Here is a 14,029-nt window from a genome sequence, read left to right as displayed (position 1 = left end):
AGTGGGATTCATTCCTGGGATGCAGGGCTGGTTCAACATTCTCAAATCAATCAACGTGATACATCACAATAACAAAAAAAGAGAGAAGAACCATATGATCCTGTCAATCGATGCAGAAAAGGCCTTTGACAAGATCCAGCACCCTTTCTTAATAAAAACCCTTGAGAAAGTTGGGATAGAAGGAACATACTTAAAGATCATAAAAGCCATTTATGAAAAGCCCACAGCTAACATCATCCTCAACGGGGAAAAACTGAAAGCTTATTCCCTGAGATCAGGAACACGACAAGGATGCCCACTCTCACCGCTGCTGTTTAACATAGTGCTGGAAGTTCTAGCATCAGCAATCAGACAACAAAAGGAAATCAAAGGCATCAAAATTGGCCAAGATGAAGTCAAGCTTTCGCTTTTTGCAGATGACATGATATTATACATGGAAAATCCAATAGACTCCACCAAAAGTCTGCTAGAACTGATACAGGAATTCAGCAAAGTTGCAGGATACAAAATCAATGTACAGAAATCAGTTGCATTCTTATACACTAACAATGAAGCAACAGAAAGACAAATAAAGAAACTGATCCCATTCACAATTGCACCAAGAAGCATAAAATACCTAGGAATAAATCTAACCAAAGATGTAAAGGATCTGTATGCTGAAAACTATAGAAAGCTTATGAAGGAAATTGAAGAAGATTTAAAGAAATGGAAAGACATTCCCTGCTCATGGATTGGAAAAATAAATATTGTCAAAATGTCAATACTACCCAAAGCTATCTACACATTCAATGCAATCCCAATCAAAATTGCACCAGCATTCTTCTCGAAACTAGAACAAGCAATCCTAAAATTCATATGGAACCACAAAAGGCCCCGAATAGCCAAAGGAATTTTGAAGAAGAAGACCAAAGCAGGAGGCATCACAATCCCAGACTTTAGCCTCTACTACAAAGCTGTCATCATCAAGACAGCATGGTATTGGCACCAAAACAGACACATAGACCAATGGAATAGAATAGAAACCCCAGAACTAGACCCACAAACGTATGGCCAACTCATCTTTGACAAAGCAGGAAAGAACATCCAATGGAAAAAAGACAGCCTCTTTAACAAATGGTGCTGGGAGAATTGGACAGCAACATGCAGAAGGTTGAAACTAGACCACTTTCTCACACCATTCACAAAAATAAACTCAAAATGGATAAAGGACCTAAATGTGAGACAGGAAACCATCAAAACCCTGGAGGAGAAAGCAGGAAAAGACCTCTCTGACCTCAGCCGTAGCAATCTCTTACTCGACACATCCCCAAAGGCAAGGGAATTAAAAGCAAAAGTGAATTACTGGGACCTTATGAAGATAAAAAGCTTCTGCACAGCAAAGGAAACAACCAACAAAACTAAAAGGCAACCAACGGAATGGGAAAAGATATTCGCAAATGACATATCGGACAAAGGGCTAGTATCCAAAATCTATAAAGAGCTCACCAAACTCCACACCCAAAAAACAAATAACCCAGTGAAGAAATGGGCAGAAAACATGAATAGACACTTCTCTAAAGAAGACATCCGGATGGCCAACAGGCACATGAAAAGATGTTCAGCGTCGCTCCTTATCAGGGAAATACAAATCAAAACCACACTCAGGTATCACCTCACGCCAGTCAGCGTGGCCAAAATGAACAAATCAGGAGACTCTAGATGCTGGAGAGGATGTGGAGAAACGGGAACCCTCTTGCACTGTTGGTGGGAATGCAAATTGGTGCAGCCGCTCTGGAAAGCAGTGTGGAGGTTCCTCAGAAAATTAAAAATAGACCTACCCTATGACCCAGCAATAGCACTGCTAGGAATTTATCCAAAGGATACAGGAGCACTGATGCATAGGGCCACTTGTACCCCAATGTTCATAGCAGCACTCTCAACAATAGCCAAATTATGGAAAGAGCCTAAATGCCCATCAACTGATGAATGGATAAAGAAATTGTGGTTTATATACACAATGGAATATTACGTGGCAATGAGAAAAAATGAAATATGGCCTTTTGTAGCAACGTGGATGGAACTGGAGAGTGTGATGCTAAGTGAAATAAGCCATACAGAGAAAGACAGATACCATATGGTTTCACTCTTATGTGGATCCTGAGAAACTTAACAGGAACCCATGGGGGAGGGGAAGGAAAAAAAAAAAAAAAGAGGTTAGAATGGGAGAGAGCCAAAGCATAAGAGACTGTTAAAAACTGAGAACAAACTGAGGGTTGATGGGGGGTGGGAGGGAGGAGAGGGTGGGTGATGGGTATTGAGGAGGGCACCTTTTGGGATGAGCACTGGGTGTTGTATGGAAACCAATTTGTCAATAAATTTCAGAAAAAAAAAAACTATTTGTTTTTTATTGGAGATAGTATTCTTGATTCTCAAATCCATGGAATATTTCCTTATAATTAATTTTTTTCTATCTAACATTCTCATTAATTTTAGCTTTGTAGTTAGGTCTTTAATAAATTAAATGATAATTAGGTCAAATCCAATGATTAAAACCACCAGCAATGATAACATCATTATCGTATGGTATTGAGTGATCACAACAAATTATCATGAAGTGTTAACCTTTCTATCTATAGTAATTCTAAAACTGCACAGTGATTTAAGTGAAACATAGAGAAATCTGAGCAAAAACTGTCTGTGGTTATTCATTTTACATTAAGCATGATTCAGCTACCATCTGGATGAAAACACAATACTGTCTCTTCAGAAAGGAAATTATCTTCGACACACTGTCTCTCTTCCTCTATTATTTTATGACTTTTCATTTTTCTGAAAAATCTACATGCAAGGGAGCAGACGCTCTCTCACAAATGCAAGCCGGAAGTTATCGAATAAAAATCCTGTGTACACATGTTAACATATAACTTCTCACTGGAACACAAGTTATTGAGTATGTTGTTGCTACTAACAATCCCTCTGGCTTTGTGCCTGTCATTACCTTCAGGCTGTCAGAGTTTTATGAGCACAAACCAATAATAATGATATTTCCCTTTTGCTTTTTATCCACACCTCATTGCCTTACATTGATTTGCATAAGCAATTTCTACCCTGATAATTGGAGCCAAACATCTTGTTCTGGGTTACCTTATGGAAAAGAGCAGTTAAATACTAATCAAGAGAAATCTTTCTTATTCAACCATATTTTAGATGATATTGAATTACCTTCATTGGTTGAGCAAGAAGGTAACGTATTTTCTGACATGGATTTCAGGGTTTGAGTTTATATCAAGCTTAATGATGTTTCTTCATAATTTGAGTTCCCTGGTGTTGACTCATAGTAACATGAAGGATGGGATTGTGAGGTTTAAATCATTAAAACAATACTGTTTTTGTTTAAAAATAAAAAGCAATAGTACTATGTACTAATTATTTTTTAATAGCTACTGAGACAATCAATGTTATCTGAGGATTCGATAATTATAGCCTTATTATTTTATTTCCAGAAAAATCATAGAAAAAGAGAAAATTGTAACTACGATATTAAAACAAGTAAAAATTATATAAGAAATGTCAGCATCATGTAAAAAAAATTCTATCTAAAAGAATCATTACCTGAATTACTTCAGAAATAAGTCTATAATACTCATGTAGAATGAGGATGTGACCTATAGGAACTTAAGTTATAAAAAAAAAATAAAAGAAGTAATTCCTAATTTACTGATCATATGCATAAGCATTGCTACATGTGGGTGAAAATTAACAAATATGCACTCAAACAATAATATCCCCAGGAAATGAAAGATGTAAAAACTGACGAATGATTCAGCAATGCTTAAAAAGTATTAGGGGTTGAACATGGAATGAACTATGACTGCACTCAGGAGAATACAGTGTCACCAAAACCAGATGAAGAAAGTCCTTTAAAGCACTTTTGGATAAAGATGGTGGGTTGAACAAACCCATCTAATTTTGCTCCTTCCAAAAACCTAATTAGAACTACTCTTAGTGTATGGGTATAAATTCTTTGTGATACCCAAATATCTTGATTTTCTGAAGTATAGCAGTGGGCTTTCCTGACCTTTAGTCCTCTAATCCTTCCAACAGTTTTGGAAAATTCGTATACCCTGTGCTAAATCCTTTTCTGCTTGAAATACCTAGAACAGTACGGTGTTGCTACTATATTAGGCATCAAGAGTGGTATATTCCAGGAAAAGACCCTCATAGATGGGAAATTTCCATCTGTATTGGATGCTAATCTCTGGTTTTCATGGTCAAATTTTCTTAAATAATTATATACAATTGTCTAAATTGAAGAACATACTTTGGGAAAAAATATTGCTTCAATAGAACATTATCAGAGAATACAGCATTACAAAGTCTTTGGGATCAAAGTCTATTTCTGACTAGACAGGAGAGAATTGGAATGGGGACCTTGAAAGTCTAAATTCCACTGAACCTTCCTTGACATCAAAAGCAGCTCTTCTAGCCTCTGAAAAAGGTAGTTAGTTACCACTAGTTTGATTCCCTTATAATAACACTCATCAAGGGGTATGCTGATTCTCCTTAAGACAAACCTCCAATTCACTTCAATGCCATCAGACCCACAGGTACAGTTGATTCCAGCCAATTTCAGGAATACAAGCAGAAATTCTGACTTTAGGTGCACCTGGGTGGCTCAGTCAGTTAAGCGTCCAACTCTTGATTTTGGCTCAGATCATGATCTCATGGTTTCTGAGTTCAAGCCCCACATCAGGCTCTGTGCTGACAGTGCAGGGACTGCTTGGGATTCTCACTCTCTCTCTCTCTCTCCCCCCCTCTCTCTCTCCCCCACCCCCACTCACACTTGGGTGTACTCTCGCTCTCTCTCTCTCAAAATAAATAAATATATTTTTTTTAATTTTGACTTTAGAAAAGATAGCATATACACTAAAAATCGCCAAGAAATTTCAAAAAGTCCTTAGAAAATGTCATCTGAGGGGCGCCTGGGTGGCGCAGTCGGTTAAGCGTCCGACTTCAGCCAGGTCACGATCTCACGGTCCGTGAGTTCGAGCCCCGCGTCGGGCTCTGGGCTGATGGCTCGGAGCCTGGAGCCTGTTTCCGATTCTGTGTCTCCCTCTCTCTCTGCCCCTCCCCCGTTCATGCTTTGTCTCCTTCTGTCCCAAAAATAAATAAACGTTGAAAAAAAAAAAAAAGAAAATGTCATCTGAGACAACTGTATGCACATGTAATGTATCCAGAGCAAAATATGAAAATGTAACATAATATGAAAAATAACAAAAAGCAAGAGAAATATAAGCAGTTTCCTAGTAGTGGGCAAAAAGAAACATCACTAGCAAAAATTCTCTGTCATAGCAAACGCTGGTCTGATTTGACTATAGCTACAGTACTATGTACGTTGAAGGCCATATAGTCTTAATATCCAGATAATAACTAAAGATTCAAGAACAGGGAATCACTCACTTTTGTATATCTAGTTTACAAATTTTCCCATCAAATTAAAATAGATGTCCCAAATTAAAGTATCAAACCCAAATTGTCTAACTAGTAAAATGCATTAAATAAATATTACATTTGGACATTCTGAAAGACGAAAAAATCTCAGAGAGTATTTAGTACAACTCTTGCATTTTACAAATCCAGGAAAGATTTAGTGACTTGTAGAAAGCCCCATCATTGATTAAAAACAGAAATGATAATCATTTCCATTGCCTCATGCTTCCAAAATACACCAGCTATTATTTTGGGAAATGGATTATGTAAAACAGTAGATATGTGGAGTCTGAAAAAACATAAACATTTCTATGTTTTAAAAATATATTATTTATGAGAGCATACATAATCCAACAAGGGTTAATGCTTGGTTTTCTCCACATTTCACTTTCAATTTAAACATCAAAACAGAAGCTGACATATTAATGGTAGCCAGAACTAATTTTTTATACTGTCTATTTACAAAAAGAAGTTTTGAGGCAATTTATTTTAAAATTGTACTAAACTGAACCATTTAAGCATCAAATAAAATTCAAGAAATAAGGGAATTAGACAAAAAAAATAAGATGACCAAACCAAAGAAAGTCGTGATTATTCTGTATGAAACTATTTATTAGACTTCCTAATAGCTGATCAAATGAATTATATGATTGTTAGGAACAAAAATTTTCTCAAAAAGTCTCTAGAGTCCCTTTCTACTGAGGAATATATATGTGTACTGAAATTGAGAATATATTTCCCAGGGGTTCCTGGGTGGCTCAGTTGGTTGAGCATCCAATTCTTGGATTTTGGCTCAGGGCGTGATCTTGGAGTTGGTGAGATTGAGCCCCACATTGGGCTCCATGCTGACAGCACGGAGCCTGCTTGAGATTCTGTCTCCCTGTATCTCTGCCTCTGTCTCTCTCTCTCTTTCTCTCAAAATAAATAAACTCAAAATCTCAAACTTTTTAAACTAAAAAAAAAATAAAATATAAGAACACAATATGAAAGGTAGATGAATATAGTTGAATTGATATTCAGATACTTTGCAAATTAAATATGAACATCTGAACTGATCTAGAAACTTTCCAGAAACCTACTACCTTTCTATATTACTTTTATTATATTTAATATATAAATATTATATTTATAAATTATATTATAGCTGTATTTATTATATCTGTATTTATATTAGATTTAACATTTTATATTGTGTATATTATATAATATATACAGTTGACCCTCAAGGGTTTTCAAACCCAACATGGGTTTGAAGTGCGCAAGTCCACTTATATTTGGATTCTTTATAGTACAGTATTATGAATATATTTTCTCATCCTTAGATCTTCTTAATAACATTTTTTATCTAGCTTACTTTATTGTAAGAATACAATAAATAATATATATAACATACAACAGTGTGTCAATTTACCATTTATATTATCAGTAAGTCTTCAGTCAACAGTAAGCCACTAGTAGTTAAGTTTTTGAGAGTCAAAAGTTGTATGTGGATTTTGGATTCTGTGTGTGTCAAGGGGGGGTGGTGAGTGCTCCTAACCCCTGTATTGTTCAAGGGTCAGCTGTATTATATTTTATATATTTGCTGTTGTATTAGTAAAAAACATTTTCCTTGTTCCCAAAAGCATTTAGGATGGGTCATAAGGATACAAAAATTGTAAGAGAACACAAATTTTAAAAGAAATCACCATTATAACATTGCTCCTATGTGGAACATGAAAGGCACAAACAAATAAATTGAAGGAAAAAAGGAGGAGGGGAAAGGAAAGAAAAAGAGGAGGAAGGAAAAAAAGAAATGAGGGCAAAATATATATGAAAAGCATCCTATTTGTAATTTGGGATTGACCACACCTGTAAATCTAACTCTGGGTCTGTCTGCAATATAAACCTTCACTTGTCATCATAGAAAAGCCATGGTTAATGTAAAAACAATTAATAGATTTCCCAAGCAGAGGGAAGCATTGAAAGTCCAGATTAGCTCCTATAACATGTCAACCAAGACTCCCCAGAGCCTTGTGGATGGGAAATATATTAATATCAACTCTATGACCACTCAGCACCACGACATGAAGTGTCTGTTCAGGAGGTCATTTCCAAAATGTATCCCATAAATCTTCACGCACAAGGGATGATAATTTATCACCTAGACATAGGGATCTACTGTAAACTAATCCAAACTGCTGATGATACACTAAATCAGTTTGAGTGATGAGTATAAATAAAGCTGCAAGCAAAGTCCTGAAGGATACAGATCCATCTGATCAATGAGATGTCACAAGGTAAATGAAATGCAATGTTGACAAACATAGAGTCCCCTCAGTTGAAAATTAACCAAATCAAGTATCAGAGCATAAAGGCACACATTAATACAAGCTTCAAATAAAAGTTTAATATAATAGGAGTCAGAGGGTACCCTCTGTTTCTGAAAAAACTAAATAGTCTGGGTCAGTAGAAAAGGGTTTATTAAAAATTGATGTCTTTTGTATACTATCAAAAATACGACAGGGTAAAGAAAAATTTTACAAAAAAACAATCCTTTCCAAATAATATACTAGAGTTATTCAATCTGCGGAGCAAATCCATACACACAGACGAGGAAAAACAATAAAAATTTTATACAGAAAATGATTTCACATCAACTTGCTACCAGGAAATCAAATTCAATTTGTGTTGCCCTAATGAAAGCTTAGATATTTTCTGGAACTGTCACAGTCTACAACTTCAGTGGGAAAAAAAACATAGGATTGGGGATAGGAAGGACATTCCTCCAGACAGTTGATATTCATGGAGGGCACTCCTTGAGAAAAAAGATTTTCCCAACTATGTGATCAGAATGGAGACTCTAGCACCCGGCAAATAGGTTCAATAGAATTCAGCTATTCTGAAGGTGTCCCTAATGGAAAGAGCTGATTAAAGTAAATTTCAACCCCTGCTGAAACGAATCTGTAAGAATATTTTCTAAAGGAAATCATTCTTCAACAAATTTAAATATTTTTTTCTTTGTTGTGTTAAGTATATGTAGCTTTGTCGTAACAGATTTAACTCTTGCTTTGCATTTTACCTTTTCGTTCATTTTGGGCAAAGATAGAATTATACTAAAATATGACCTAATCCCATATGTAGTTTATTTAAATTTCAAAATGAAAAGCTTTACAAAGAAGAGATAAGATTGATTGCTCTCTCTGTCTTAGCATAATTGTATTTCAGGTGAACATCAATTTACTTTAAAGGACACTTCTAAGTAGCAGAATGCATCATAAATAATTCATCAATCACAGCTGCTAGGAACATGATTTACTCCGACAGATTCAATGGAATAAAAGTTATATTTTTCTATATTTGTGTTTGCATTAAAGAGTTTAAGAATCCTCTTTTTTAAGAATCCACTCTTAGATTCCATACTTCATACTTTAAATGCAGTATGATAACACTGCTTCTTTTTTTTCCCTTTATTTAAAACATTGTACTTCCAATTTTAAAAACATTTAAACAGCTTTGGAACAAATAACATTTTATGCATATCAACAGTAAAACAACAACATAAAAGGAAAATATCTGAAAAATTGCATTAAGATTTTCTCAAATACATGTAAAGCTAACATAATTTATTTTCACTTTAAATAAACTTTTAAATTTAAGGAAAGTGAAGTAGGCTTTTAGAAAATCTTACACCGATTATTTAGAATCTCATATATTTGAAAAATATTTCAACTTAAAAATGCATATTAAACAGATCTAAATTGCACAGTAGTTCAAAGTTTTCCCAGTTGATACAGTGAGAATCCTATCTACCACTTTCATTTGTCATATGGAAGGACATTGTTCACCTTACTCATCTTCAAGTTTTCCATCAAATTCGGCGATTTTGTATTGGCAATTTCCCAAACTGTGAAATATCTCTAAAATAAATATATTGACAAGGAAAATGTAAGACAAAACAGAAAGCATTTTACTCACTTGCAAACCCCTCTGAAATACAGAATGGCCCATAAAATTAGCCAGCATTCTAATTAGAGCAGCACCCTGTAGGAAAGAGTATTAAAAGGAGAGAGAGAGAAAGAGAAAAGAAGAGAAAAAATGTCAATCAAGTAAAATGACTCTAAAATTATCCTATATTAATCAGAAAGTCTATTTCATTCATGCTATTATACTCTTAGAAATAGAAAACAAATGAAAGAATCATGAATACAGTGCCCCACTTACAGATAACAATTAAATATTTTGTTTTGCAGATCTAAAAGTTCTGTGGTTATAAAACCAGTGACTTCTCTTGTACAGTCTTCTGGACAGAGTATCTCAAGGCAATAATAAGCTGTAATTCAGGAGTAATAAAAATTTTATTGAGCACTGTATATGACAAAGTTAATAAAACATAGTTCTTGTTCTTACAAGCTCATAATCTAGTAAGGGAGGGATACCCACATCAATAAATAATCGTATTAAAATATAGCTTTGCAGTAACATAGCTACGCATCTACCCCTGGCTCAACTGAAAGTTGAGCTGTAGAAGTGGAGAGTAGGGAGTACCAAGTATTCAGACTGCTTGGATTCAAATCCTGTCTCTGACTCTCGCCACATTTACTTAGGAAAATTTTTTAACCTCTCTGTTTCTCACTTTTCTCACTTGTAACGTGTAGGCAATAATAGCCCTTATTTAATGTAATTGTTCTGAAGCATACGTGAATTGATATATGTAAGGCAAACTGAGTCTGAGGAACAGTAACTGTGATATGAGTGTCAGCTACCTGTATTACACCGGGGTAATTGTTTTTATTTCCTGAATGCTTTGTTTAGAGGCTGGATGTAGCCATATGTCCACATAAAACATGTGATCAATATAAATATTTAGAATAATAGAAGAAAATACTGGTTTAAGAGTCTATGTCACCTATAATGTTATCAGTGCAAAAGGGTAGACATATAACCAATATGAAACATTCCAAATGATGATCAAGCCTGGAGAAACACAAATTTGTATATGAAATATAAATAAGCCTTCAAGAAGATATTTCAAACTGCACCAAATTTTTTAACTATGGAGCAATGGATTATAAGCAGCAAAAGTATAAATATAAATAATAGGCTGGTTTTAGGGGGAAAAATCCCTTTATGACTATATATCCCACTTCATACCCATTAGAAATTCACACGCTCCGACAATTCATTTCTTTACTAGTTGTTTCTTTTTTATAAGAGAATCATAAGAATCACACATGGATTTTTATCTTGCCTGGAACTTAACTGTTGCAGCCAGTCCAGAGACATAAAAATGAATTTCTATTGTTTGTTAAAAGTTATTTCCTAGAGTCTGAAATTTTAATGCAATCCGATACTCAGGCTCCATGAATCACCATTAAAGAAATGTCTCAAAAAAAATTTCAGTCATCACCAAAATTGCTCTCAAAATTGGTATTTTATTCACAACTCAACAAATGATAAGCTGGACAAGCCATAGAGTTTTATGCCTCTTCTGATATATTTTCCTCCCACACCTTCTTCTCTTTGCTCTTTCTTCTGCTTTTTCCTCTTTATCTTCTCCACACTTGTGTAAGTCCATAAAATATAAGCATTTATGATTCAATCAGAGGACCAGGTTAGAATTCCCTCTAGAACTTATCAGCTCTGCTCCTTGAATTTCCTTGACAAGCTCCCCTCCTATACATTTCCCAATCTAATCTTCCCACCCAGAGGGTAGAAACTGTCAGTTCCGCAGCAAAACTAACCCTTGCCACCTGGGAAGTGAGAGTTAGAATCTCAAGCAGTCAACTCAAACTCTCCTTCAGAACAGAATAGCCATCCTCAGATGATTTAAGTGTTTCCCTCCAGGTAATGATGACTTGGTCTCTTGTCAGGCTATAAAAACTATCAATTTAGCATGGTCTAATGGCAAAAGAGTTCTTTCTAATCATAAAGAATGTACCCGTTTTCCTGTCTGGGTTGAGTGCTAACAGGAGATAAAACCTAGAAATATAATCAATATTTAAAAGTTATATAATACCACCGAACTTCTTTTATTATTATACTGTGTAATTTAGTTAACTTTTAGAAAATGCTCTGTGTTGCCCACTTGAACATTTAAAATTCTCCAGAGTAGCATGCACTCTTCTATATTTAACTAGCCTTTTCTTTCCAAAGCTGAATTTTGAAAATCCCTAAATCATAGAAAACTGCATAGACAGATGGGATCTCCAACTGTTATCATTCAGCCAACATATACCGGGCACCTACTAGGTATGGATTATAACAAAGATCACACCTCTTAATGCAGGCATAACTCACCACAAACCTTTTCTAAAAAAAAGAAAACACCAAACCCCTTTTGGGGTGTCTGTAAACATTGTTTCACCAAGTAAACACCATTTGAAATATTGTAACTTACATTCACCTGTGATTCAAAATTCTAGACCCAATCAAACAAAATGGATGTTAGACAGCCTAAGTAGCTTTATGGGGAGTAAATACACTATTTCTGCAAGATTTTTATAATTTTGAGACTTGCCTATGAAAACCCATTCTTGTATTTGCTATACTAAGTTCCAGAGAGAGAAAAGGACAAAAGCAACTAATTTTTTTAACGTTTTATAAAGAATATTTAAAAAAAAAAGCATGCTTATAAACCCATTCCTTAGGTAGTAATTTTTCTATATGGAGTACTTTTTTCATATGAGTTCTCAGCTAAAATTTGTTTCATTTCACATTGTAGTCATCTGTATGCACATCAGTCTAATAGACACTAAACATCTCCAAAGAAAGGACTGTGTCCTCATGATTTGGTATCCCTGTTCCCTGTGCTTGGCTCAGACAAGGTGTTCTCTTAACATTTTAACTGGATGAGAGAGAAAGAGAAATTAGCAAAAGCATAGCAATTACTTTGCATTCAGCCAGGATACACAGTTTATTACTTTATCAGTGTACTTTAGTGATAAGTAATCACCTTGGAAGAGAGGGAGATCTTCTCAACTAATGGATTCCTTTAACATATGCTTTATTAAGTAAGGTAGTGTACTCAGTATCCTGCAGAATATAAATAGAAATGCCACAAGTCTCTATGTTCAAGGACCTTAAAGCCTCCTCAGTGAGATGAGAAGATACAACATATTATACAATGAATGACAAAAGAAAATATTTTACTCTGTTTCAGAGGAGGGAAAAATTCTAATATCTAGAGAGATGAAGGACAAAGGGGATCTAAAAAGTGATGCTTGGGGGGCGCCCGGGTGGCTCAGTCGGTTGAATGTCCGACTTCGGCTCAAGTCATGACCTCATGGTCTGTGAGTTCGAGCCCTGCATCGGGCTCTATGCTGACGGCTCAGAGCCTGGGGCCTGCTTCGGATTCTGTGTCTTCCTCTCTCTCTGCCCCTCCTCCACTCATGTTCTGCCTCTCTCTCTGTCAAAAATAAAGAAACATTTAAAAAAATTTAAAAAGTGATGCCTGGGTTGGACCTTGAAGGCTGGATGGGATTCCAGGAGCAAGGTTAAACAGAGAGTATAGTATGGTAAGAATGGCTTTGCATGGTCATGTAGGTGTAAAAGTGAGAAGCACAAGTAGGGAAGATGCTACTGAGGAACAAAGGCATAAACCCAGGCAACAGAAGTTTTGATGGGTTATAACATTTAAGCAGTCATTAGAGAATATCAAATACCAAGACTAAGGAATTGGATTTCTGTTAAAAGATAAGGAAGGATTTTGGAAAGGTGGTTTTAAAAGTTGACCCTTGGGGCGCCTGAGTGGCGCAGTCGGTTAAGCGTCCGACTTCAGCCAGGTCATGATCTCGCGGTCCGGGAGTTCGAGCCCCGCGTCGGGCTCTGGGCTGATGGCTCAGAGCCTGGAGCCTGTTTCCGATTCTGTGTCTCCCTCTCTCTCTGCCCCTCCCCCGGTCAAGCTCTGTCTCTCTCTGTCCCAAAAATAAATAAACGTTGAAAAAAAAAATTAAAAAAAAAAAAAAAGTTGACCCTTGAACAACATGGTCTTAAACTGTACAGATCTACTTACATGAAGATTGTTTTCAGTAAATACAGTACAGTACTATAAACGTATTTTATCTCCATTATGATTTTAATAACATATTATTCTGTCTAACTTTATTGTAAAAATACAGAATATAATACATACAACATACAAAATATGTACTAATCAACTGTTTATTTTACTGGTAAGGTTTCCAGTCAACAGTAGGCTATTAGTAGTTAAGTTGTGGGGTAGTCAAAGTTACAGGCGGGTTTTTGCATGGGGTGTCAGTGCCCCTAATTCCTACATTGTTCAAGTGTCAACTGACTTAGCTATGATATTCCAAAAAAGAAGTCAAATATCTAGAGGCAGAAGCAAATAATGGTAGCAATGAAGATAAACCAGAGATAGGTGTAAGGACTAGAACAAAGATCATCTTATTTCTTTTTATTTTCTTAAATATTTTTTTATTTAATTTTGAGAGATGAGAGAGAGAAAGAGAGAGAGAGAGACCATGAGTGGGCGAGAGGCAGAGAGGGAGAACACAGAATTTGAAGCAGGCTCCGAGTTGTCAGCACAGAGCCCAATGTGGGGCTCGAACTCAAGAACCACAAG

General features: G+C 35.6%; 1 protein-coding gene across 1 annotated transcript in view; it reads right to left on the bottom strand.

The window, feature by feature from the left end:
* TRHDE (thyrotropin releasing hormone degrading enzyme) overlaps nt 1–14,029 on the bottom strand; it is a 397,960-nt gene that overhangs the window by 110,309 nt on the left and 273,622 nt on the right. The window contains exon 7 of the mRNA XM_047868299.1: nt 9,424–9,489. Coding sequence (XP_047724255.1) covers nt 9,424–9,489 — 66 coding nt within the window. The remainder of the gene's footprint in view (nt 1–9,423; nt 9,490–14,029) is intronic.

This window comes from Prionailurus viverrinus, chromosome B4, assembly GCF_022837055.1.
Source record: "Prionailurus viverrinus isolate Anna chromosome B4, UM_Priviv_1.0, whole genome shotgun sequence".
Classification (NCBI taxonomy): domain Eukaryota; kingdom Metazoa; phylum Chordata; class Mammalia; order Carnivora; family Felidae; genus Prionailurus; species Prionailurus viverrinus.
Note: the sequence above shows the minus strand (reverse complement) of the source record. Positions and strands in the feature narration are given on the sequence as shown.